Source organism: Helicoverpa armigera, chromosome 13, assembly GCF_030705265.1.
Source record: "Helicoverpa armigera isolate CAAS_96S chromosome 13, ASM3070526v1, whole genome shotgun sequence".
Taxonomy (NCBI): domain Eukaryota; kingdom Metazoa; phylum Arthropoda; class Insecta; order Lepidoptera; family Noctuidae; genus Helicoverpa; species Helicoverpa armigera.
Window position 1 is genome coordinate 11843013 of NC_087132.1, and position 27667 is coordinate 11870679.

Sequence of the window (27667 nt, forward strand, 5' to 3'; positions counted from 1 at the left end):
AAGAACTGGCCATTAGGCTCACGTTTGCGTTCTAGATTCTTGCTAGATATTTCCTGAGACCTTCATTTTATTGGATTGGTGTAGGAATGGATACACTTTGTAGCGATGAGAAATGTTTTTAATGTTTTTTTGGTTCAATCAACTCTTGTTTTATATGTAGAATGTTAGTTTCTGCAGACAACCCCAGCATTGGAAAATATGGTCATAATTCAGTTCCTATACAATTTTCCAGTCAACGATCAAAAGACGTTGTTGAGACGGTCCAGGTCGAGGGCGGAGCTTATATTCTTCCCTTGTGCAAAGCTACTCGTAAAGGTTAAATAAAACAAAGAAAGTATATCAACTATTATTTTTTATATTATTTAAAAATGGTTTCTTTTTTGTACACCTAAATCAACATTTGCTTAGACACAGTATCAAATTATTTTTTTCACTGACAAGCTGGTCAGGGGTAGGTCAACATTTTTACAATCACAGTCCGACAAAATTTTCAAAAACTAATAAAAGAACACAAATCAAGTTATTGGAACTTCTTACAAATATAAACACGACAAGCCCAGAGTATTGTTCTAGTTTTTCAAACATATAATTTGAGACCACATGGAGAAAACAATGCGGTGGGTATTTTTACGAGCTATGCTTTCAATTTTTTCAATTTTCTGAATATTTCTTGGAATGCATAAAACTGAGCAATTTTTTAAACTGCTGTTTGTATTTGTAGGTATAGAAGTTGATACCTATTATCATAAATATACATGCATTTATACTTGATTGCAAAAAATCTTTCGATATTCGTTTATCGACTTATCAGTATGTAAAGTTGAGCATAATTTGAACAATAAGTATTATGTCAAAATGAGTGGTTTATTTATTATATTCTCTTAAAAAACTAACTCTATATGTTTTAATACTTAAACTATTGTCACGTAAATTTTAATATATTGTTAAAAAATAATGCGTTAGTTTATTACAAAAATATCTCTGTCCATTTATTGTACTGAGGTTTAACTTAAAACTTTTATTAAATATTTATTTTTAAAGTAATAGTGGTTAAATTTTTTTTTTTTTTTTAATAAATTGTCATATCACTGAATATTAATCAAAAGTAATATCGCTGTGTATCACAAGATAGAATGAGCTTTTCTATTTTTAAGATTATTTCTTATTTTTACTGGAATGGTACACGGAAAATGTGCTTCGCACTTAAGCATTTTTTTTTTTTTCAAAAAAAACACATACAAAATTTCTTTGGTCTGAAATCAATAAACTTACAATGTAAATTCTTTATTCAAACACGTTTATTATCACAAATATTATCATAATACTTTCTATTTATTACAAAAAAAAGATCAAAAAATTTATATCACTTCAAAAAATTCTTAAAATATTTTTTTTTACTTTTTAAATGCATATTTGTCATAATAACTGTGTCTTCGTTTAAAACTAACATGGCAACACGTAGAAATATCAATACAAAGCACACATATACACAACTCACACACACATACACACTATCAATATCACAGGACAATCTGATACGCATAAAATTCAAAAAAATACAATTCATAAAATATATATTTTATATCAATTTCTAGTGAAGCTCCTCTATTTTTTTGAAACCAAGTTTGAAATAGAGATTTTGATTTTATTTTATTTTTCTATGCGCCAAAATAAAGTTTATTATTTTGGCAAGTTCTTTTTGGACGGAGATTATATGTAGGATTGTAGGTACATCAAAACTAATGAATTTAAAAAGCTTTATAGCTAAAACATTTTTCGTATGTTTTCAAAATTTTAAGGAGATTATAATCAATCAATCAATTTAAGCAGTTATTAAATAATTCATCCTCACGCGTCGCACAAATCACAATCATTAACATACATAAAAAACACGAACATACTAGACTTACATTAAAAAATCTTACAAAATATAGTAATTTTTTTAATTCGCTAAAAGACGAACTTCGTAAAAATTCGTCAACGAATCTATTCGTCATTACCGTTTGACGAACGGTTGAACTTCACGACCTTTCGAAGATCTACGTTCCATATTTGAGTATTGACACAAATTAATATAATATTCATATAGGGTTAAGTTTTAATTCGGCTTCGTCTCTCGGTTTTTCGAAGACGCACTCTTTTTTTATATAGTGGGGTTTTCTTGCCCAGCACGTTGCTATGGTAACTAGGGCAGCAAAGACGAGAGCAGCGCACGCGCAGATGGTTCCTCCCCAGTCGAAAATGGCGCGAACGAAGCGCAGTTCTGCGATGACACTTTCGTCCATTTTGACTTTCTGTTCTACCCAGAATATTGGAAACAGCATTCTGGGCACGTCTTGGTAGAGTCTGTGGACAAAGAAAATAAATGATTAGGAATTTGGGATAGTTGGAAATAAAATGGCGATTTATTAAGTGGCATGTCGCGTTTTACAAGAAGTTTATCATGAGGATTTTCAATAGGCACCTAAATTCTTAAATAAAGTAGGTACACACGTATATCATTTTGTAAGTAATATGAATGGCTCTGGTATAATCAATTCCTCATTGATTTCTCACACTGTATCACTTTTATTGAGAATAAATTATGCAATGAGAAAAAAAATCAACTCAGTTTTAAGTTGTACAAAATAAATTAGCATTGAAATCTTTTGAATATAATTTAAAATGCCTAGAAAGACTTGAAATAAAGGTAAAAAACTTAGCAAAAAATATTGTCATACCTACTTTACATCTAGACTTACCGTTAAAACAAGTTTTTTTATTTGTATGCGATTTAAATTATCAAATATTAAGTATTTGTCTTAGCAGGGGAGCTAAACCTTTCAACACATACTTATTGTCATATTTTATTGTAAGCTGCTTGATATTAGAGGTTATTAAAATATGATTTATTTACCTACTGGTGACTTTTATTCGTGCTTTTAATATTTTTTAGACAGCGATATGATTTTTATACCTACACAACAAGAAAAAAATTCCGAAATCATCTGGCCGGGTTTTTCGTGCATTCCGAAACACTGTCATTGGTGTCTGCTCTGACATTTATTTAAATTTCAGCGACCCTCATATTACATTCTTGTGTTTAAAAAAATGTTTATCACCTCTGGTCTAAGTAATTAATGTATTTAAGATACATCCTGCATAATAAACTGATTTTTTATTGAATCTGGTTTAGGCATGACTAGAATTTTAGACATGTTTTTATTGTTATTTAGAATGTCTAATGTGTAGGTGGTAAACATTTGCATATGGACTACGCCTTTATTTGAATCTAGTGTCAAATTGATTTAAATTAAAATGAAATAACTTACGTGACGTGCTCACTGGGTTCCATGTAAATGTTGAGCTGGAACCTTGCAGCTACGTCTAGTGGAACTCCCAGTTTCTGAAAACATAGACATGGTATAGATCCCTTAGTTCATAATCGGCTCTAGTGGGCATTTTTTCAGCAATAGGTACCCTATGACGCCTTCCAATTGAAAAAGAAGTTAACCTAAGAACAGTGAATCATCATTACAAACAATTAATTTATGAATGCACCTAACTTTGACTTTTCAAAAGAGCTTTCATAGGCCTATTTGAAATAAAAAAAAATTGAGTTTGAGTTTGAATGAATTTAATCAATTAGGTTTTATCTCGTTTTATCGAGCTTTACTATTAAGCTAAACACTTTAAATGCACGTCTTCTTCTCAGCAGAGAAACATGAAATAAATTGGTGAGGGCCTTTGGCTATGTCATTTTTGATTTTCAAAAAAAAATGTTATGCAACCAAAGAATAAATGCTTCGTGTTAAAAACAACTAGTCTTTTCTTTGCCTTTGGCTATGTCATTTTTGATTTTCAAAAAAAAAATGTTATGCAACCAAAGAATAAATGCTTCGTGTTAAAAACAACTAGTCTTTTCTTTAAACACTGACTAGAAACAGAAGAATTCAGAAACAAATCATTGAAGAGAAACAATATACTTACAGGTTCAACAGCAAAATAAAACGAATGAGCATCAGGATCAGGCTGCATCCCCGTCACAAACTCCCGTAGCTGAGCATCACCGTGCAGGAAGTGAGGCAGCGAGAGGAACGCGGGTGAACCGAAGCGGCACGCTGATACGTTCATCACGCCACTCCATGCACACTCGCCGTTGCAGAAGCATGTGTTTGAGGGGGATGTTGTCGCTGGAGAGAAAAGAAGAAATTTAAAAAAAAATAAGGAATATACATCGAAAATTCGCGTTAAAAGAAACGAAAGTTGGTGCTTTAAAATCCTTTAGAGTAATTGATTTGCATAAAGTCAGTTTTGGCAACCTGTTGTAGCCAAATAGTTTGTTGAGTGGTGTATTAAAAAATCTGGACGTTAGCAAAAAGGGGATTGAGAATTATATAAGGTCTTTATATACTTTTCGATCCCCTCTTTGCAATCGTCCAGTTTCTTTAAGATGTCCAAAATGTTAAAAACATGGAGACATGAGAAAGCTTAATCTCTGAACTCTGACTATAATGAAGATAAAGAAGGAAATCATTAAGGAAAAGGACTATTTATTATCTTCCAACCAAAAAAGGGAGCACACAATCAAAAAGAATATTCCCAATACTCCAGAAAAACTCACAGTTATCAAAGCTCCTCTCCGTAAGAGCATACTTGTTGAACAGCAAGCCGCTCTGGTCGCCGCTGTCTACGTACTCCATGTTCACGGTACGGCACAGGTCTGGTACGAACATCGGCAGTATAGACTCTTCTGTAAGATTGCGGGCCATAAACTCGCCTGCACTGCCGGATAGCTGGAATGATGGAAGATATGATATGAAAACTGATTGACTTAATGTAGTAAGATATTTTGGGTCTTTATAAAATTTAGAGTACACTTTTAGTAGGCCGACAGTTTGTTCGAGCTCATAAATCAGTATGGAAATGAATGGACAACGATCAAAAACTTCACAATTGAGTTCACGATTTTCGGGTCGCGTCAACTGTCGATCGATTGTTTAGTCTGCAGTGTGCCAAAAGGGTATACTAGAAGGTACTGCGTAGCTTAAAGATTTGTTGATATTTGTCTAAATAAAAAACTAAATAGCACAGTATTCTTTAAAGGTAAGTTTTTACTAAGGACTGGTACTTGGTCCCTCAATAACCTATCATACAAGTAATGTTAACTTCGTCTACTTACTTTGGAGCACTCTCCTTCATAGAACGGGAGATGGTCCTCATAGTTCCACCTGAGGATCTGTCCGGGTATAGTGCCGCTTAGCTGTCCAGTAGACACCTCCATGTAGCCGTCAGTATCCAAGGAGTTGTTCCTCTGGAATATCAGATAAACATTGTTAGTGATAAAGTACAAATACGTATAAAGAAAAGGAAAAGAAGAAATAGAAATCCTTGGTTAAGTTTGAGTGCCGGGTGCTTATACCTGGCCAATTTGTTTCAAGATTTATCTGGAAATCGTTATTGGAATGTGGTTAATTGCAATTATGTAATATTAACCTACACTATTAACATAAATAATCTACTTGATTTTTTTTTCTTTTTACAAAACCAAGGGATGCCAAAATACTCCATTGTTTGTGAATAAAAACTTCTAGTTTCTAACATACTGACCTCATAAAACCATCCAAATTTATCAACCGGTGGAGCTCCTCCCGTGGTGCTGGAAGGTAGACTCTTCGCTAAATCCAGCAATGGGTCTTCATATCCATCAAAAAGCAGTTCCTTAGCCAGCTTAGAGACTGCAATGTTCTGGTTGAACATGGCTAACCCCATGGATAAGCCTTTCTGCTGAAGGAAACCCCAGAACCTGGACCGGTAGACTGCTGACTGGAATTTGAAAGGAAGAAGTCATTTTTACATTCAAAAAGCCCTAAAATAGAAGTAATTCAAAGTGTTTTTGTTACTTTCATAATTTCTCGCATGAATGCAGATGGCAAAATATCAGAGAAATCTTTTTTTAACCCCCGACGCAAAAACGACGGGGTGTTATAAGTTTGACGTGTCTGTGTGTGTGTGTGTGTGTGTATGTGGCATCGTAGCTCCCAAACGGATGATCCGATTATAATGCGGTTTTTTTTGTTTAAAAGGTATGTTAGTCGGGAGTGTTCTTAGCTATGTTTGGTGGAAATAGGTTCAGGTCTTCAAGGTCATCAGCTCGATTGTTAGGTGTGATAGGAATGTTACACGCTCAGTTTACTTGCAAGCATATGTGGGATCTGAAATTTGAAACACTAATGTCTTCTGGAACCACTGAGCTGGTCTGCTGGAAGGGCACGAAGGTAGGAGACGTAACCCTGAACTGCCTTTTAGGAAACCCATCGAGTTTGGGCTCGTTGAATTTGTCTTGACGAGTTCTCTTCATGTTTCTGATTGACGAGAACCTGATGCTGGAAATGGGAGGTGGCGGATGAAACCCTGGAATGCCGGAATGAAACGGATAAACCGATTTATATTTTTACTGAAAATCTAGAATGACCAAAGGTTAATCTTTATTGTTTCTCAATCTGTGCAATTCTCCCAGAGCCAGTTTGTCATGAGGATTGTTAAACAGCTTCCTTTGGCTGAGATCGCATATAGCGACCCCATCTTAAGATAAAAGAAATTAAACGAAAGAAGGAAAAATTAAGGAGATCCTTCAAAAAGCATGAAATAAAATTAAATTATAAATTTAAAAAAACCCCCGACCCAAAAAAAGTACGCAATAATTATGACAGAAGGTAAAAACGCTGAACCCTATAAAAAAGCATAAAATAACATTTAACACTATGTAAGTACCAACTAAAGCATGTCAGACTAAACTAAATTTTGACATGTCGGGGGACCGCTTTTTACCTTCGAAAATACTTACATAAATTAAATGATACCTACCTAATTACAACATTCGTATAAAAAAAAAACACGTACCTATCTAAAGTAATGAATTAGAGCGGTCCCCCGACACGACAAAATTTAGTTTAGTCTGACATGCTTTAGTTGGTACTTACATAGTGTTAAATGTTATTTTATGCTTTTTTATAGGGTTCAGCGTTTTTACCTTCTGTCATAATTATTGCGTACTTTTTTTGGGTCGGGGGTTTTTTTAAATTTATAATTTAATTTTTAACACTAGTAAATTATCCATGTTTTTCTATATTGTAATCGACCGAGTTATACCAAGTGTGCGTACATAAAGGAGTATGTAGGAAAAGAAGATTAAGGCGTACATACGAGGAGTACATATAAACAGTACACAGGAGTAAATGAGGGAGTATAAAGGGGAATATATATTGGATGGATGTGCCTACAACCCTTTTTAAGGGTTCTATCATCTAGCCATCTTCAAAGACCTTAACTTATTAAATATTTACTTACAGCGGCAATAGCGTTAAGTGTAGTAATATTATCCTGAAGAGTTCCATTAGATGAAGCGTCGTCGAAGAACCAGCTCCTCTGAGTCCTGTAGGCCACTGTTCCATTGTTGTCAAACCAGGTCACGTTCACGTGTTGGCGTTTCTCTATGAAACGGTATGGTCCTGGGGAAAAATATATTCATTAACGTTTAATTATTGGGTAAAAAGTGGAGAATTTTAAGTTTGGACAGTGCACTATAAAATCAAGATTGACCCAAAAAACTAAGTTCAGAAGTACATTTAGATAGACTTTGAGTTACCTAAGTATGTTTTAGAATCATGTTCTAAAAAAAAATTCTTTGTTCGCATTTACATGTATACTAGGCCTAAATACTACCATTTTAAACATTATGGCTTAGATATACCTACATTATCCACGTAGCAATAAAATTTATTAAAATAAGTGTATACATTAACTACATATAATAATGTAAATATTTCAATTAAATAAATAAAAAACCTAGTAAATCTTAGTTCACAAAATTAGACGCCCACTCTTCCCCAAAAAAAAATTCTGCTCAAAAAATATGGTGCAATATTGTTATCAACAACACCCAAAGTTTCGCTGTCAACGATGCAAAAATATCCAAAAAAAACGTCAATTTTAATAAAGTTATCTATTAATTAAAACCGTAACGGGCCATAAAAATGTCGTTTGTGCATATAATTATTATTAATTATGCAATATTTATGAACAAGACACTATTTTATTAATTTCTGTCCATCTTTTGTTTCACTATTTCTATGTTAAGTTTTTTAAATGACATAGATTATACGTTTAAATATACATCGATGACTTAATTTGACATCCTGCTTGAGATAGTCAAAAATATACTTGTATATAAAATATGCATTATATTGTCTACACGTGTAAAGATATGTTAACGGGTAACTTTATCTTAATTATTTTGATTACCTAACACTAAATGCTAACTCGGTTAAGTATTACTTCCTGACTTAGTTATATGCGGAAATCTGCATGTCAAATTGTTATTATTGGTTTAAATTAACCTCCTCGTTGATCTTAGATTCAAGTTCACCGAGTTTATAAACGTCAGTTTCATTAAAACAACTGTTTATAATGAATGTTTGTCGGGCCAAAATAAATAACCTTAAAATTATAAATGTATTTGTACGTCTAGTGAATAGAATATACATGGATACCTATTAGATTATAATAAAATTCCAAAACATATTTCTCAAACACCCACTTTTACTTTTTATATGAGCGCCCCAAAAAACTTTGCGAGAAGTTTATCTCAAAAACTGCATAATTTATTCTGTAGGCTACCAATAATGTATCCTGCCTGTAGGTATATACTTACAAAAATGCAAATTCTTAATATTAATTAATTTATGTGACCATTTTAAACTCGTATAATGTATTTTAATTATGAACCCATATTTTGTGACGGGCAGTGTAAAGAGTCTATAGACTATAAGGAAAGAGTTTTTTGTATGTTTGTTTGTTCTAAAAGCTCCAAAAGTACTGAAAAGATTTGAAAACATTCTTCACTGCTGGAAAGCTACACTCTTCCCGAGTAACACAGGCTATCTATATTTTATCCCAGTACGGGCAGTAGTTCCCACGGGACGCGGGCGAAACAGCCAGAAAACGGCAACAAACAGGTACATTTTAATTATGGACCCAAATTGTGAATCGTTTGTTTCTGACAGAAGGTCATAAGTGCCATTACACGTGTTTCTAAATAAAAAGAATACAGGAACGATTCATAGATTTACTAATGAAGTAATCATTTGCATTGAAAAATAGTTTGTTTATCGAGTTGCGGTTAAATAGCTGCCGCAATGATCGAGGTCAAGCTATCGCTGCGGTTACCACGTGGATGGGTGACCATACACTTGCAATCCTATATCTTGTGTGCACTTGTTTGTATAAAGTGCATTGTTGTTTCTATTTCCGGAACAAATTATTATGGTAAGTTTGGTTTTTGCTTGACTAGGGTATTACTTTGTGGTCAGATAGGCAGCCACTTCAGGCAAATCTGGCTATTTCACTTATCACTTATATAGGCTGTAGGTATAAGTTATAAGTATAAATCGTGTTATAAATGCCCTTAACTGCCTCGTTCGTCTAGTTATCGTAATAAAATAAATGCGGCTGCTGTACCCGGCTCGGGTCGAAATCGCTTGTAGGTTGTACGTCCTACGCAGTTGGCTAATGAGGCTAATCTCCTAATACTAGAACAGCCACCATGACCGATAAGGAGAATATCATCATCATCATAAAACTCTTAACAAAATTAATCAAAATGGAACCTTACCCAATTGAACTAAGTCAGGTTTCTCCCCCGGGAACCGGTCAGCATTGGTCCAGTTGAAGAAGTAGACGTCAAAGAATAGAGGCACTGTCGGAGCCACCCAGTTGCGGAACGATCTGGAGGTAGGAGTCAGCGCTAGTTGCTGGAACAAACAAACAATTGGGTATTATTTCTAAAGCTTTTCAGGGTAATAAAAAAGGGAATTGGTCTTAAGGACTAGTTTCCACGTGACGTTTCACAGGTGCCCTAAGAGAATTACTACGCATACATGTATAAAAAGAGGTACATATCGTATCCAGCCAGATCCTCAAAAAAATAATATAAATTATGTACCTACTTATGAGCTCTATCACTAACAAGTTTCATCAAAATCCAACCACCAAGTTCTTGTGAGAAAGGAGAACAAACACCCGTACATAAAGCTACAAACTTTTGCGATTATAATATTAGTAGGATATTTGTTACTTTTAGAAACAATTTAAATTGTAATAATTACAATTAAAGCTGTGATCAAACTAAGTATGCACAGACAGGCAAACAAATTATATACCTACTTACATAATTATGGGTAAAAAATTAATACAAAAACATCAAAGAACATGCATTAGGTATTTGCTTAAAATGCATTTTGTCGATACTAAAACTAATTAAGATCCATGTTAAACAAAATCAATAAAATGTTTTACGATACCAAAAGAGCGACAAAGTAATTAAAAAATAATTAAAATAAAAAATCTTAATAAAAGCTTCTTTATTAAACAACTATTATTATGTGTTTTATTTATCATAAATAGCTTGATTATAATTTTTTAGTTTTCTTTTTATTACAGACTTCTATCAGAATAGTTAACAAAATTATATAATAAAACTAAAATTTTCTAAAATTTTGAAACAAATCTTATCTACTGCTTGATTTTAAAGCTCAAAAACTAAAGATTAATTGACATCTTTAATATATTAACTTAAGTGCTACTTAATCATCTTATCTCGTTCATATAATTAATAGGATATGTATCTCTACCTACAATCTCGAATGCAAGTTAAAAGTTTAATCTATGCAATATAATCACAATAAATAAACCAAATTAATTAGTGATTCACAAAAACTAAGAATTAAGAATTCAGTTATCGTCAAATTAACATTAGGAAGTAAGATAATATCTAGACTGGACTAACTAATTTTTTTACATTTGTGGTTCAGGGTTTATGTTCTAGTTAGAAGGCTATTTTATTATTATAAACAATAATAATCTTGCTTATCTTATGCAAAAATTAAATAACCTAATGAATTTTTGTTAATATCGAAATGTTAACAGAATCTGATCAAAAGATTAAGTATATAAAATATGTTATCTTTTCCTATCTTGTACCATTATGCTGTACATTATAATAAAATAGATACGACATTAGTTATTTTTATTAATTAATGTAATATGAGAAAATCTTACAAGAATATCCTTGTTTTACATCCAAAATTTAAAAGAATCTATTTTATACATATCTGTAACACTTTTTGGGAAACTCTGCTGAACTGTTGTGAAGAAAAGTTGCAGAAGTTTTTATATCCAGATGAAAGTATATCAAAATCCCTTACAAGATAATTTATACATAGTAATATGTACATAGTAACATAAAAAAATGATTGTAATATTTTTGCGATCTCAGGATTTACTGTAGAACCTATTATGAAAATTCTTTACTTCTTGTTATAATTAGAAAGCCACATTACATCTGAGGGTTACCATCTAATTACATCTATAACCAACACATGACCAGCTGTAAAATTGTCGCCAAATCAAATCGTCAATTTGACAACTGAAAATGGTTCGGTAATTTATTTATTTATTTAATACTTTATGCACAGGTTTGTACAATAGCGGACTTAACGCCTTGGGCGGTTATCATGATGCATCATCCTCCGAGCCTTTTTCCCAATCATGTTGGGGTCGGCTTCCAGTCTAACCGGATTCAGCTGAGTACCAGTGCTTTACAAGAAGCGACTGCCTATCTGACCTCCTCAACCCAGTTACCCGGGCAACCCGATACCCCTTGGTTAGACTGGTGTCAGACTTACTGGCTTCTGACTACCCGTAACGACTGCCAAGGATGTTCAATGACAGCCGGGACCTACAGTTTAACGTGCCATCCGAAACACAGCCAATGGTGTCTAAGATATACTTAGAAAGTACATACAAACTTAAAAAAGTTGCATTGGTACTTGCCTGACCTGGGATCGAACCCGCACCCTCATACTTGAGAGGTTGGTCCTTTACCCACTGGGCTACCACGACTACACGCGGTTATCATGATGCAACCTACCCTTAATGACTATACCTAATTCATTCTGTTACGAGAAGTAGTTCCCACGGTACGTTATAAACTATGCTAATATACAAATAAACCAACTTTACAACTTATTTGACATACAATATTAGCCATGCCCCTAATTAAAAAGCTAATCCATCAATAGATTGGCATCCAAGGCGAGTGAACATATTGATTCGTTCCTGACGACTTTGTCGGTCATTCGATATCGTTCAATTGACCGGTCAAACGCTTAGATTAATTTGAGATATCAATTGTTTTCAATCGATTATGACTAGGATTTGACGTCAGTGGCAGCTGTTTAATATGCTCTTAATTAGTGGTAATAGTCGGTATTGTTTCATTTGGTAAAAAATTGGGCAGATCTAGTCCTACTTGTATTTCATAGGTATAAGCGTCAATGTTTGTATGGATGTATGTTTTTACTCCTTCGCGCAAAAACTTCTGTATGACTTTTGATAAAAACTGGTCATAGTCAAGCTTATCCATGTATGGGAAGTAGTAGGTAATATTCTCGACTCGTGAGTGGATCCTCGGGCCAACTTCCTCAAAGTTCGCTAATCATTTCAGTGTTGGATAACTCGCATCCATCTTCATAACCATAAGAAATCAAAAGTAAGACAAAACAAGTAAGAAGAAAGTTAACTTTTTGACTTTCAGTCATTACAGTTATGTATCAATCTTAGTTAATTAGTTGACAGTTGACCTATGAACGACGAATATAAATATAGGACGTGTGTTGGTAGCTACATCCGTTAACAATAAATTGACCGCAAAAAAATGTCTTAGTAACCTACGTCGTTCTAGAAGTCGATGTCTTAGGATTTTGCCTACTTTTGCCAAAATTCATCATCATCTTCCTGCCATGTTCCCAAGTGATTTTTTGGTCGGCGCAACATGTCTTTTTCTTCCATTCCGCTCTGTCAGACGTCATACTTAAATCCACTCCCATCTGCTTCATGTCCTATTATAGATTTTTTTTTTCAATATTTTGATTTCCTGTTTATTTTTCTAAAAAGGACTTTTCTTTAGTTTTTCCTACGACGTCGTAACGAAGAAGTTCACTCTTTTCAACCCCCAAAATCCTCATATTACGACTGTCCCTATTAATCCCGTTGCTAGGCAACGGTTTGTATCTCACTGGACTTCAAACGCAGATAGGATAGAGTGACAAAGCTATCGTTTCAATAGCTATACTGACAATAACAAGCGTTGTGTAAGAGTTACGTGGGTCTACTCGATATAAGAGCTGCTATCTAACTATGTTACTTTCTTTGTTATCTATTTATTGTCAGAATTGACTGTAGGCGTTCCTTTTATTTATTCGTTGGACATAAATCTATAAGGTATTTACCTAAGCAAAGGATTTTTGATTGTTTACATGAGTAGTACGTTTTCTTAAACGTACGTTTTTTCTACCAAATTCTACTTCAACTTTACCCGATAGTTAGAGTAAATTAATGTCCCGAATACCGACTTTAATTAAACATGAAAAACCATATATTAACTACTACATTTTACTAAAAACTAAAATCCTTCGTCATAATTGTCTGCCCTTTTATATTAACCCAAAAACTGCTGCATACATTTTCATTCGGCTTTCACCAATAGACAATGATTCTTAAGGAATTTTGGACAGACCACTTCTACTGAATGACTTCAGTTTATCGCTTCAATTTCTCTCTGCCAGTCGTTATACTAACATTCACTCCCTTCTTATTCATGTTCTCTTTTGTTTCCCTACTAATTGTTACAGTAATCTCAGTATTTGCGACATAAGACCAAGGCTTTGCTACCTACCACAATATATCACAACGATACAAAACAACTTAGCACCTTAATTGAATAGAAATAATTACCATTAACGAGTTCAATGAGTATTCGGCCCGACATTGACACCGAGACTACAGTGCGCCCAGATTACTACAGTACGGCTTCTCTAAGACGCAGGAGTTCAATCTAATCTCATTAACAGTTATTTGGACCACGCTAGTTATTGTTGCTTAGTATTAGCTTTCCCGCGGTTTCACTCGCATCCCGAAAAGTTACATTTTTATCCGCGCCGTTTGAATAACTCCCCGTACGTACCGGGACAAAATATAGCCTATGTTACACGGGAAGAGCTTCCAAGAGTAAAATAGTTTTACAAATCGGTTCTATTGTTTCATCGTCTTTGGAGTGCAAACAAAAAAGCAACAAATCCTCTGTATTATATTAAGTACAAGCCGAGATAGAGAAAGAGAGAGAAAGAATATTTAAGTACGGTCCAGTAGTTTTTGAGTTTATCCATTAGAACCAAACAAACATACAAAGTTTTCCTCTTTATAATATTAGTATAGACTAATGGTTTTCCCGCGGTTTCGTATGAATAAATACCCATACCGGGATAAAATATAGCCTATGTTACTCAGGAATAGTGATGCTTTCCAATAGTAAAATAATTTTTCAAGTGGATTCAGTAGTTTTGAAGTACAAACAGACAAAAAAATCCTCTTTATTATATTAGTATAGTATAGATTAGTTAGTATTTTCAATGTCACACGTGATTACACTAGTAGTGAAGGATTTGAGGGCACTTAATGAGGATTATGTAGAATTGGAATACAATGTGGTTTCAAGATGAAACGTGGAGCTTGAAGATAATTATAAGTAGGTCCTTAATAGAGAAGATAATGGATGATACTTAACGGTACTCTAGACATGTAATATAGCCATAAACTCTCTTATTGGAATATCTTTGATTCAGATATTTGCCAAAAGGCTCGCTATTTGAGCAACGACAGGCTTTTCCGTTGTTATTATTTGTATTATCAATGAATGGATTATTTTGAATGTTATTGAGACAAACAAATAGACTAATCAGATACAGATAAATAACGCAGACACCAAAGGATAAAGGCAAAACCATAGGAGTTGCAAATGCATTGCCGGTCATTATTCCATGGGGACGCTTCAGGGAACTATGAGAAATTGTCAGCGAATTTGCATGGATTGTTTAGATGTAAAGGGTAGGTTGATTTCAGGTGGTTTGTGCATTTCTGTTTTTAATTTTCTATGTTAAAAGACACCAGCAGGTCAACCTACGCGAACCTGACAAAGTTTACCAATCGATCATTACCTACTACATTCCACTATTGTGATAAGATTGAAAAAAATTGACAGATTGGGGTAGGTTTTCTTGTCGTTCATTAATTATTTGTATGTATACTTACAGTAGCTAACGCAGAATCAAAGATATTCGTCCACGCGAGGGCCGCGGAGAGTGCTACTAGCGCCAACAGCGCACCGCTCCCTGCGCCCACCCACAGCCAGCGCGGCGTGCGCCCACGCATCTTGTGAGGCACTGGTGATACGCTGGAACAACGGAGAGAGGTATGTTAGGTTTTTGGGAAAGATTAGAAAATACTCAGGACCAAGTTCGTCGGCAGCATAAATGTTCGGTTTTCTTAAAAAAACTGAGTGCTGATTCCGAGTTATGACAGCATTCGCAACTCGATACGTAATTATAAGTCTATTGAAATAAAGAGTCGTATGCTACGTCACAAGATTTAGGTATTACTTCTTCTTTTATTTTGCCGGTTAATAATGATTACACTCGCAAAAGTGAGCTCAAGTGTAATACGACCAAGTACTGATGACAGTCTTTATTAAATAAACAATTCTATGATAAGTGCTACGTGATTCAATGGTATGATAATCTTCGCATCGAAAAAATTTACTTGCAAAACTCGCACTAGGCACTCTGTTTACTTTGAAAATTGAAAATTAAAATACATAGTGGGTAAACAGATAGGTGAATAATTGCGGTTAATTTTTTCGTTGTTACCTATAGTAGTCTTTACCTATTATATACATACTGATATAATAAAGAGGAATATATTTTTTTTGTTTTCTGCCTCTTTTTTGAAAAACTCGTTATGAAGCTACAGGTACAATCCCTAGGTTATGGCAAGAAGTTTCTTAAGGAATTCGATTGATTTCGTAAATCGCATTGAGAGTGAACTTATGAAAATTGGGAGACAAGTAGCAAAGAAAATAGGGCATAATAATATCCATGCCCTTATGCCCTAGACATGCGGCAAAAAATAAAGTTCTAAAAATAAATATTTAACGAGTTTGTTTGTTATTGAGTTATGATAATATTTTATAGCTGTAATAAACATACAAAGTAACCTAATTACTATTCACTGGGATATCGGGGACATAAACTGTGTCATGTATTCATGGAAAAAATATTATAGGTATGTATAATGAAGCATTGAATCAACCGAAAAAAGGCCGAAACGTAATTCGGATATAAATAAAAAATTCACGTGTTTCTCGTTCAAGAGAGTTTCTTTATTAGGTAACTGTTCCAAAATGAAAAAATCTAACTCATGCTCACTTAGGCCCAAGCCCGCTTAGGGCTGATTTTTCAATCGCCAGATAACTTCTATCTGGGGAATATTTTAACGTTTTGACAGCTTTTGTATGGAAAATATGTCAAACCGCCATATTTATTCCTCAGATAGAAGTTAACTGATGATTGAAAAATCAGCCCTTAGATAATTTAACCTACTCAGCTTTCGTACCCATATCTATAACCACAGATTACTGTAACTTAGTTACAACATTATTACGGGTGCCAATTAAAAATAAATACATAGCGATGTAACAATTATTACAATACCTATATTATAATAACCTTGTTAAAGGTTTTCAATAAGTCATAGTTTCTTAGGTATTAGACTACTGCGATATTAGATTATTACATACTTACCTATTCAAGAACAAAAGAACTTCCAAACGCCACATATTTCAAAACAAAACACTACACTTCAATTTTTATAGATAAAAAATAATATTTTTATCACACACAAAATACTATCAAAATTAGCACGATTTGTATCAAATAACACTTCAGTATGTACAATACTTTAAAATGTCCGTCTGTACTTTAGTACTAATCTATTAAACTGTTAAACCACCAACTTTGATTTAATCCTTTTCCATAATTTTACATTTATTTTTATAAAGAAATGGCATGTCTACTTGCCAAAAGAATGTATTATACTGATAAGTGTCAAGAAAGTTTTCATGTGATAACGCGATAATTTCTTATCTATAGATTAACCTAAATCATTGACTTGAATAATACAAAAAAGTATTAAATACAAATTAGTTAATCATTAAGGTCATTATGTTTAATTAGTACATTTGTTTAAACAAAGAGGTCCAACTTGTTTTGTTAATAGAATAACAATAATTACACACTGCAAACTTTTAGTCGGCCGATAGTTTGTCTGGGCTCATAAATCAGTATGAAAATGAATGGTAGTACGCACATTACAAAGATCAGGTATTTAGCCGGTATCAGATTGATTGAAAACTTTGGTTTACTGTCGGCCAACAGTTTTATCTGCAGTAGGCACCCTAAGTGTTAATAATTAGTTGTTTCTTTAATATTTTTCAATATCATTCTGTGACACATATGTATAATAATATATCATAATACGTGTATCATATTTCTTATTAGGTATTATGATGAAATGTCAGTTTGTTTTTCGCGGATAATCTTTGAAATTCTTAATAACAATCTAGACTTGATTAATGTATAATACCTACCTACATAATTAATATAATATTTAATAAGTTACCAAAGACACGATGGATGGATCGTATGAAAGTCGATATGGCTAGAAAGAATGTTACCTACTTGTGAGATGACGGCAGACAGAAGAGTGAGATGAAGAAAACATGCTGGGACAACCCCAAATAAAATTGGGATGAGGGCAGGAGGATGATGATGTATTCAAAAAGTTGTCCGACTTCTGAATGGTGTTTATCTTAGACATCTTTTGTACCTACATATATTTATAGATAGTATAGGTATACGCGATAAAACGAATTTAAAAAGCCTATTAAATCAAGCCCTATCTATTGTACCAGCAAAATGAATTTTCCACCTTACTGATTACATAAATTATAAAGGAACATATTTCCTTAGGGAATATTGAACGAACAACGTAGGAAATCACGTTTTCTTCGGCCTTGATCTAATGTGTATTAGGTGATATTAGTTTATGGAAATGGATTTATCTGACTTTTGTAAAAAGATCAAAGATAAAGGTATAAATGAGATGTGTGAGTAAAATTAGGTAAGACTAGGTAAGGTAACAAAAAGTAATACATATGTACTTATATACGTAAGTAGATAATTTATATCACAGTTTCACAGTTAACTGCCGGCTACATAAATTTATTCGTATATCTATTCTGTATATTGACACATAACTGCCTCGTTGGTCTAGCTGTCGCAAGTGCGGCTGCTGAGCACGAGGTCTCGGGTTCGATTCCCGAGTCGGGCCGAAATCGCTTTGTGGGTTTTAGAAGACTTTCACAAAGCAGCCCGGAGCCTGGAAGCTGGTGATTGATACACCCGTGCATCGGAGAGCACGTAAATGTCGGTCCTGCGCCTGATCTCTCTCCGGTCGTGTCGGATTACCGTCCCATCGGGCTATGAGAGTTAAGGAATAGTGAGTGCACCTGTGTCTGCGCAAATGCTCGTGCACTATAATATGTCATGCGTAGTTGGCTAATCTCCTTACATGAGAACAGCCGCCGTAGCCGATAATCGGCTAGGAGGACATCATCATCATCATATTGACACATAATAAACACACGTTATTAAATTAATTAAAAATAATATAGATATGTTGTTAAAAGAATTGCATAATACTTAATTATTAACTTTGACCTAATAAATAGGAATTCTTTTAATATTCATAAAAATAACATGATAAGACACAGCGATAAATTAAAAATTTTGATTCATAAAACAAACTGTGAATGAATTAATATAGTGCAACAAGTTTTTTTGGGAAAACTGGTTGAAATTAGATATGGTTCCGCCAAATGACTTTTATAATGGATTTCGTCTGTTTTTCTTTGATTTTATAATTATTTCAAAGACGTAAGCGATGGTGAACTATTAATTCTTACATTATTAATATGCAATATTAAGTTACCTTAGAGAGAATATTAGCTACCGTTCCAGTCATTTATTATTACCATTTACGTATAGCCACCACATTCCCAAATTCCTTGATTAGACTGGCAGCCAATAGGTATAACTAGTTTGAAAAAGTTTTTGTAGATGATAAATCGAAAAAATAACCTAAGTATTATAACATTTTCAAATCTCAACTGGTTTTCTTCACTCATATTATGATTTATAACATGATTTAAATCTATCTTTGCTATCAGATAATTATCTGAGAGTAATCTATAAAATCAAATTCTTATCAGTATTTCAATATATTAGGCACACTTCTGATGTCAAATTACTCCATAATTATCATTAGGTATTTTGTAAAAAACACCAGAAGCTTATTTATTCGACTGCTAAAAATATGGTGACATTAAATATTAAATTATGTTGAGGGCGTTGATTTGTATCTATGATTTTGATAATAATCTATTGACATTGACGTTTTTTTCAAAATTACAAATTATTCCGCTTGAGCTTCTAAGCATTAAACAAGAATAAATAATAGTACCTATCTCAAGAAAATAACTATTTGGTTTTGACAGCAAGCGTAGGCTGATACTGCTGTCTACTTCACTCTTACCTATATTGGCCATCATTATAATACTTCTTAGAAAAAAAAAACATCGAATACGAAATACAAAATACAAAAAAATAAACTCGAAAAACTCAAGAGTTCTGAAAATCTATTTCCTTATAGTTTTCACCAACTGCAAGTGCGATTTTTTCATAGTTAAGTATAGTAAAGTATTTTGATATAGAAACACCCAAAAAGAAACTTAAGTACATATCTATACTACATTTTAGAGTACCCTACTATACAAACACTCCGCACTACTGACTTTTTATTGCATCTCAAGATTTTCTACAAAAGAAAATATTTTCAACCGGGCCAACATTGGGCATGTTTCGTTTGCAGTGTGCGCTTAGGCTTAACCTTGCAAAACGGAGACTGATCCCCTATTAATACTAGATATGACATATACTAGCTTTATCGGCATAAACTCAGCTGTCCGACGCACATAGCTACATAGGTACATTATATATCTGTGTACTGGATGCGTTATGCGATCCGGGTATCGATCGCTTGCGGTCAGTGGGCCTTATGTAATCACCAGGTTTACTGTGTCACGGTTGCTGGGATATAAGGCCTTTATAGGGAATATCTAGTGCAGCTACTGTATAATTAACAAGGTGAAAGGGAGGTTTTCAGCGAGTTTTCAAACGTCAATTGGGAACTACTGACCGTATCGGGATAATATACAGCCTATGTTAGTCGGGAAGAGTGTAGCTTTCAAACAGTGAAAGAATTTAAAAATCCTTCTACAAAGGTCTCCAGAAGCAACATGATGGGTTTTAGTCAGTAAGAGACTGACACTCCCTCGCGCAGAAGATGATTTCCCACCAAAAAAGATGTTTGCCCTTTTTAACCAATGTACCTCAAAAAGAAGGAGATTCAGTTTGGATGTTTGTGTGTATTGATAGGTACAGAAAGAAAGAGAGTATTTTTTCGGCCACTACGTAAATAACGGGTGATTTTTTAAGAGGTATAGGATTTGATTTTCAAAAAGAACACAAAAAATTTGAAAAATTGGATGAAATCTTTATTGGAATCGATAGAACGATCAATATAATTTAATGTTTGAAGATAATTTCATGCAAATGCTGGCCGCGGCTCCGGTTTAGATGGCCCATTCGCAAGGTCCAATTTCGGCACACTCTCTCCAACATATCAGCCGGTATATTACGAATAAATGCTTCAATATTGGCTCCCAGTGCGTCAATCGTTGCTGGTTTATCCCTGTAGACATGAGCCTTAACATGGCTCCACAAGAAATAGTCCAAAGGCGTTAGATCACATGATCTAAGTAGGCGGAAAATTGACGGGCCCAAAACGTGAGATAAACTGTTCACCGATTATCACTCAATTAGGCCATTGTTTCGCGTGCCATGTGGCATGTGGTACCGTCTTGTTGATACCACATGTCAGGCATGTCCAATTCTTCCATTTTGGGCAAAAAAAATCGCCAATCATCCCACGGTAGCGCTCGCCATTCACAGTAACGTTTCGGCCATTGTCGTCTTTGATAGTAAAATTCAATAATATGCAAGCGTTGTTCGTTCGTAAGTCGATTCATGGTTAAATTATAGACCATACTGAACAAGTTTGACAATGATACAAGATAAAATTCACGCGTGATCTGCTAAAAACAGTGTTGCCAAAAAGATACCAGCTAAAAAATCACCCGTTACAATCATACGATATTATGAATATATTGTATGAGAGGTCATTGATAATATTTTATCTTTGATTTTGTTCACCACGTCAGATTATTGATACCTGAATACCTGATCGATAAGATACGAGTTTTTTACAAGTATTACTACAATTATGTTGGGCTTGAATGCTGTGATAATTTTGGGCTACCTATCATGAATTAAATTCATTAGGCAAAGGCCTTGTGCCTTTTGGGCACGATGGCCCCCGCTGACGACGATGGGGATAAGTTTGGATCTACATATCTATATCTACGCTGGATATTATCAAGAGAAAATCATTTGAAATACGGTAAGTATTTACAAATAACGTTACATAAAAAGTGTAATCGAATCATATTAGCTCAAATACTTTTGAATTGTCATTCAGTAATAATTGTTAATGATTAAGTATTAAAGATATTACTACGTTCAAGATTAATTCGATAGCAGAACTGATATGAATATATTTGCAACAAAATTGTTTACATTTCCTAGAATTGTTTTATCAATAACGTCTTTTACAGATTATGATACGTGTCGCGCTTATAGAATTCGAGCGGAAAATCCGCTGGTGTGATGCTATTGTCCAAATTTTAATTGAAGAAAAACATACAATTATTACAGATACACTTTATAAGATATTAAAGTAACTTGAGGATAGCTTCCTAAATATCATCAGTCTATAAATCTCAAATTAGCCAAATAATTAATGTTCAAAAATATAGATATATTTCTAAAAACACTAAGCTTATATATTCATGTTTATTTTATCATCTAACGAACTATGTGTAGCCATGTTTAACAAGCCGATTGTTTTTTGTAAATGTCAAGCTTTTTTATTTTACATAGAAGGAATATGTTATTGTTTTAGAAGAATTAAATAATCATAAAAATCAATCTAAGTTTGAATTAATTAGAGTAAAATTCTTCAGCTATGCAGCTGCTGCCATTCTGTAGAAAACTGGATATTTTCTTCATCTTCTTGTTTTATTTCGATAATTTATTTAGATGTAATAGATAACACGTATTTTTGTGATAAATTGTGGAGGCCAGATTAATTTTTATAAGCTCTTTTCGAAAGCTGTTTTGATAGGAAAGTAGTCAGCTGCGCAGGACATATTGGAGTGCACACAGCTGTGCACTCACTATTCCTTCACTCTCATAACCCGATCACGGCAATCCGACACAACCAGAGAGAGATTTATTTAATAATTATTATATGTATAGATAACGTTGTGAGCCATCGGAGGCCTTTACTATAATTAATACAGTTTAATAGAGTTCCCATGCAAACGACTTTTATTTTAATGAAACTTGTTGATATCTTGACATTTCGAGAACACAGCAAATAATAATGGAATCTCAACAATTATGCATTCTTACTTCTTTATCTCTTATACAATCAGTTTTTATTTATTCTGTTGTTGTTTATGGTAAGATTGTGTCACAGATAAACAAATGTCATAGTAATTAGATAGGAATCGACAGTGATCGCTCTATAATCATTAGTTTATATGCACATACATAATAAAAGATTTGGTTTACAGTTGCGGAAATCACCGGTTTATTAAGTTTAGCTTTTATTATTAGTGGGTGTGTTCAGACCTGTATTGGCGTATATTTAGGCTGAAACTGCCTTATTATAAAATGTGATTATAAATAAGTACCATCTTTTCTACCTACCATGTTTAAACCACCCTGTTCCGAACAAAGTTAGTGGACTAAACCAGGTAACTAACCTATTACTAAAGCAAGTATTTCTTAAAACCACGTTTTATTAGCTGTAAAGTGTCTGAACCCAGAAAAATATCTTAGGTGGTACAATGGACAATAATAATAAACAATAGCTTTAATTATCTTAATACATTATTGTTTTAGAGCGCTGAGACCGTTATCAAATTGTATACGTAGTACGTAATTATAAGATAAATTAAGGTTTAGGACTATGATAAGATTTTTCTAGGCACCTGCTTAAAGTTATCAGCATCAGCAATTTCCTATCAAGAATTTCTTAAGTCAGTCAAGATTAAGACAAAATTTTGAAGGGAACAAAAATGTAACCCCTTTCTGTGACATAATAGTCAGAATTTCAGAAACAGTATGACGTACTAACCAACTCTAACGTTGTTACGTCATGAAAAGTTACAATTAATAAAAAAGTCAGGAATACTCTATTGTTTTCAAACCCTCTGAAAAAACCTGAAAGTTATGTACAAATAGGAAATTACGTTGAGTTTCAGGAAACCCGTTGGTGATATTTTGAACCGACTGCCGAAAAGGGTGATATTTTTAGGCTACTTACATAATAGCTCTTGCAATCGGTGGTTATATAAAGAAGATATTTAGATTTCTAAGTAGGGTGAAGTGTTTTACGAAACGAGGGTTAATAATATAGACTCTTTGCTAATAAGATGTGACGTTTTACACATTTTTCTATAAAAATAAATCAAAACTTTTCGTAGTCATTATTTCAGTCTTCAATCAAATTATGATGTAAGTAATATTATTATGTACTAGAGTGGCAACATACTCGTCGCTTGAGAACTACTCCGCACACCTGGATTAAAATCCGTTCAGCAGTTCATGAGATGGGCCCGTCCAGAATCTACTTTAATTTAAACAAACATTTACTGAGTAGTGTTAAGATGTTAAGAAACATTTAGCAGATACGTAACTGTTTTACGACTGGTACGGTAGACCCAAAGACTATAAAACCACTTGACTGCGCATACAGTGCCCCGACGCTCGCCAAAAGTTAGTGATTTTGCGCGTACTATAAGGCTACGATCAGTACGATCCTTTAGTAGCGACCTTGAACTGACCAATAGTAGCCGCGGATTATGTCGCCCCCCCCTGCCCGCAGCGGTGAGTCGTGTTCTTAGAAGAAATTGGCGAGTGCGCTCTCTAGTGGTTATTTACTTTATGGGTAGACCGCACATCAGTGGTAACTGTCCTGCACCTTAACTCAATAGTAATAAGTACGATTTTCCTATAAAACTGTTACCACTGACCTGAAGCTGACTGTACTATGAAATAGTTGGGCGGATAAGTTGAAAATAGTTTTTGTAAAGAGCAACAATTTCTTGGAACAAAACTACTCTTGGAAATATTATAAAAAGTTTATTTCAATTTAATAGTAGGTAGCTTATGGTTATTAATGAATAATAACTGATTTATTCAGCATTTAAATTGAATTTGAAATATTAGTTGTTAGACAAGAAAGGCAGGCTATAAAATAAACAAAAATAATTTTACTGTGTCAATGATCTTTATGTGAACGTTGTTATATAATTCCGACAAACGCAATTTTTGGCTTTTTTTGTATAATAATAATAAATACTATTTCACTCAAAACATTTTTTACGGGCTTTTGCATTGACAATAAGCATCACAAATATGATTTCGGACGCATCGGTCAGTTGTCTTACTAGAAACAGGCTAAAAGCTAAAAAAATGAAAATGTATATTGTTTAAGTATGTATTTCAGTGTAGACAGTAAGTGAACATAATATAACTCACTGGATGCTGGGAACCAATGGATCACCACGCCTTTTCACTGGTAGTCGCATTTCTAGGTATATCTTGTGTTTTCCAAAGCGCGCACGTGATTGACACCGGTCGGCCAATTCTTTCTTAGATATAGACTATATCTAGTCTACTTATGCAAATCTTTAAACGGCCTTAGGCACTTAAAAATCAAAACAAACATGCTAAAACTAACTCTTATTTTATTCACGAAAAACTAATAACATTTGCCTTATCTTTAGTTAAATTCATTTTAATAAAAATAATTCATGTATTTATTTATCCACAATGTCATCGATGAAAACTTAACGAAGAGTGATAATTAATTAATTTATTGTATTAAGTTAACCTTTATCAAAAAACTATAATATTAGGTTACCTACCTGACTAAATTTTAATTAAAATGACATTAAAAAGTGTCGCATTTTGCGAGTTTCAGATAACTACCGTCATATCAGTCTTTTTGGATAATAAAGTGATTCGTTCTGCTTAAAATATGATATTTAAAATATTATTTAAACGAATATATTTTGGAAATTAATGTGTATTTTTTTAACGCTTTTATTGTTAGCCAGCTGAAAAATGGCGCTATAATTTTGTACTTAGATGAGAGCCTCTCTTAGTCCGTTGAGTGACGGCCACAGAAGGTGACGGGGCCCGTCTTTCGAACATGTGGCAGACCAATACTCGATGGGGGTGCGGAAGAAAACAGTGGAGATAAATGAAGGTAAATGAAGGTAACACAAGGTGGTTTTTAGCAGTTAAGAATCCGATACATCCCTCCACCGACCCCAGATGGAGGACAAGTCATGAGGATTTTCAGAAAAAGAGCCTGAAGATGGCAGACTTTTTCACACATTTGCCTAAGTGCATGAATTAATTAAGGATGTAGATAAAATGGTGCATATTTTAATTTTCTATTTAAATAAGCCCGTAAATTATGTCTGCAGGTGTGAAAGTGGAAAAATACTGAACTAATAAAGACTCAATTCCTTTTTAATATTTATATTTTTTTGTGAAATCTCCCCATCTGGCGTCAGGCGGATTTGAGAAAACTCGCTGAAAGACAAGTGACACTGAACTTGGTTGCGGTGGATTTCCATAACCTATCTTATTCGTTTGTTTTGCAATTAGAGATTTATTTTTGACAGGAGCTTCATGTGAATACCCCAGCGGGGCCCAGCAGGGCCAAGGCCTGCCCTACGGGATTGTTCGAAAGAGCTACCGCGGCCCTGGTACATAAAAGGCCTACGTCGGAACACGACGGTTTTTAGTCAGTAAGAGTCTGACAATCCCTCACCGCTGCTAACCCACAGAGGGAGGGGTCATTTGATGATTTTTGACGTCGTTTAAAAAAGCTTCACATAAATAATGACATATTTCAATCTCTAATATAATCGGATAGATAAGTTTTATATAAATCCTCAGTAGAAGAAAAACCAGAAGTTTATTCTATAAAAAGAGAAGAATAGATCTCTATCTCATTAAATCCAGTCAGATTTTAGTATCTAGGTGACAAAAAAATCCGATTCTAGATAAGATTAAACTTGATCTTATCTATTAGAGTGTCGACTGTCTTGTACTAATAGCTTAGCCAGACAGTCATAAATAATTATTACTAGAAGTATTATGATTGGTCAGTCTAGATTCTAGATACAACTAGATTGTTAATTTGCCTTGTGCATAATTAATTATTTATTTATAATCACCAAACTCTATATCAGTTGCCTACTAAATAAATTTTAAACTATAAGGAAAAGATTTGTGATAATCTTATGGACTGACTTACTAGGCACTAATTAACTATAGTACTTAATCAATAAAATGTTAATGATGAAAACTCGAGCTTAAAAAGGTCAAGTAATTATGATATGTCAAAGGAAATAAGTGCATCACGTAGATTCTTATCTTAGCTAATCAATTAGTACATAATTATATTGAAGGTACTTAAAAAATGCATCCGTATTTATAACTCACACTTAATTTGTGATATCGTTTGAAGCCAATCATTTACATTCCAGAACAATATAAGTATTATGATTATATTTTCCTTTATAAAATAAATACATACTTTCCTACTTTAAAAAACAGTGTAGTTTTATAAATTAATCTTTCTTTTTAGAAATCGGTGTCTTAATATATTTTACCAACGTCTTCTATAGCTCTCTTAAGCACATGATCATGATATTCAACATAGTATACAGAGAACATAATCCCAGATCCCAGTAGATCCCTCGAGATACAAATCAAAGATTATTCCCTCGCTCCAATAGAGCGAATAAGACGAACATAATAATACTATCTATGATCTACGTAACAAAAGCCCCAGCTATAATTATAAACAAATAATAAACAAGTACTTTAGCCACGCGCAAAGAGTCGGTCATTTGACCTTGACCGTGAAACGTGTCACTGATTTACAATAATGATTCATCATCAACTTTGTAGTAAATAGTTTGAGACGCAATCACTTTTGTTTGTATTTGTTTGTTTGGATGACAGTTAATCACGACTTCCATACTTACCTGTGTATCGTAGAAATTAATTTTCATTCACACTACATCTACACCAACATATTATCATATTAACTTAAAGCTGAAGAGTTTGTTTCTTTGAACACGGTAATCTTAGAAACTACTGGATTGATTTGGAAAATTCTTTCATGTTAGATAGCCCATTTATTGGGGAAGGGTTTTAGGGTGCGTGGATGACTTCCCGCGGGATGCGGCTGAAACTAGAAAAAGCTAGTTAGACAGTATCGTATTTACTATAACTGACAGAACCTACTCTAAATCCAGTATATTTCAAACGAAAACAATAACTGAAAAAACTAATAGAATTCGTTTATTTAAAAGAAAAATACATCTCCCTGTTTAGGAAAA

The 27667-nt window shown here is 33.7% G+C and overlaps 1 protein-coding gene and 1 long non-coding RNA gene across 3 annotated transcripts in view; one reads left to right on the forward strand and one right to left on the reverse strand.

Annotated features, from left to right (window-relative positions):
* Nucleotides 1-335: 335 nt before the first annotated feature.
* Nucleotides 336-27667, reverse strand: part of LOC110383131 (protein peste) — a 60300-nt gene continuing 32968 nt past the window's right edge. Inside the window, exons 1-10 of one of the 2 annotated variants that reach the window (XM_049840728.2) lie at nucleotides 16734-16941; nucleotides 15187-15328; nucleotides 9653-9791; nucleotides 7330-7490; nucleotides 5590-5805; nucleotides 5162-5293; nucleotides 4604-4775; nucleotides 3970-4172; nucleotides 3312-3385; nucleotides 336-2346 (exon numbers count right to left, since the gene is read on the reverse strand). In XM_049840728.2, the coding sequence (XP_049696685.2) occupies nucleotides 2082-2346; nucleotides 3312-3385; nucleotides 3970-4172; nucleotides 4604-4775; nucleotides 5162-5293; nucleotides 5590-5805; nucleotides 7330-7490; nucleotides 9653-9791; nucleotides 15187-15328; nucleotides 16734-16768 (1539 nt within the window). In that variant the 5' untranslated portion in view covers nucleotides 16769-16941 and the 3' untranslated portion in view covers nucleotides 336-2081. Of the gene's footprint in view, nucleotides 2347-3311; nucleotides 3386-3969; nucleotides 4173-4603; nucleotides 4776-5161; nucleotides 5294-5589; nucleotides 5806-7329; nucleotides 7491-9652; nucleotides 9792-15186; nucleotides 15329-16733; nucleotides 16942-27667 lie in introns of those variants that run through there. The other variant, XM_049840729.2, reaches the window with a different exon arrangement.
* The window catches only part of LOC135117698 (uncharacterized), a 115582-nt gene continuing 112107 nt past the window's right edge, over nucleotides 24193-27667 (forward strand). The window contains exon 1 of the long non-coding RNA XR_010277070.1: nucleotides 24193-24283. This is a non-coding gene — a long non-coding RNA (uncharacterized LOC135117698). The remainder of the gene's footprint in view (nucleotides 24284-27667) is intronic.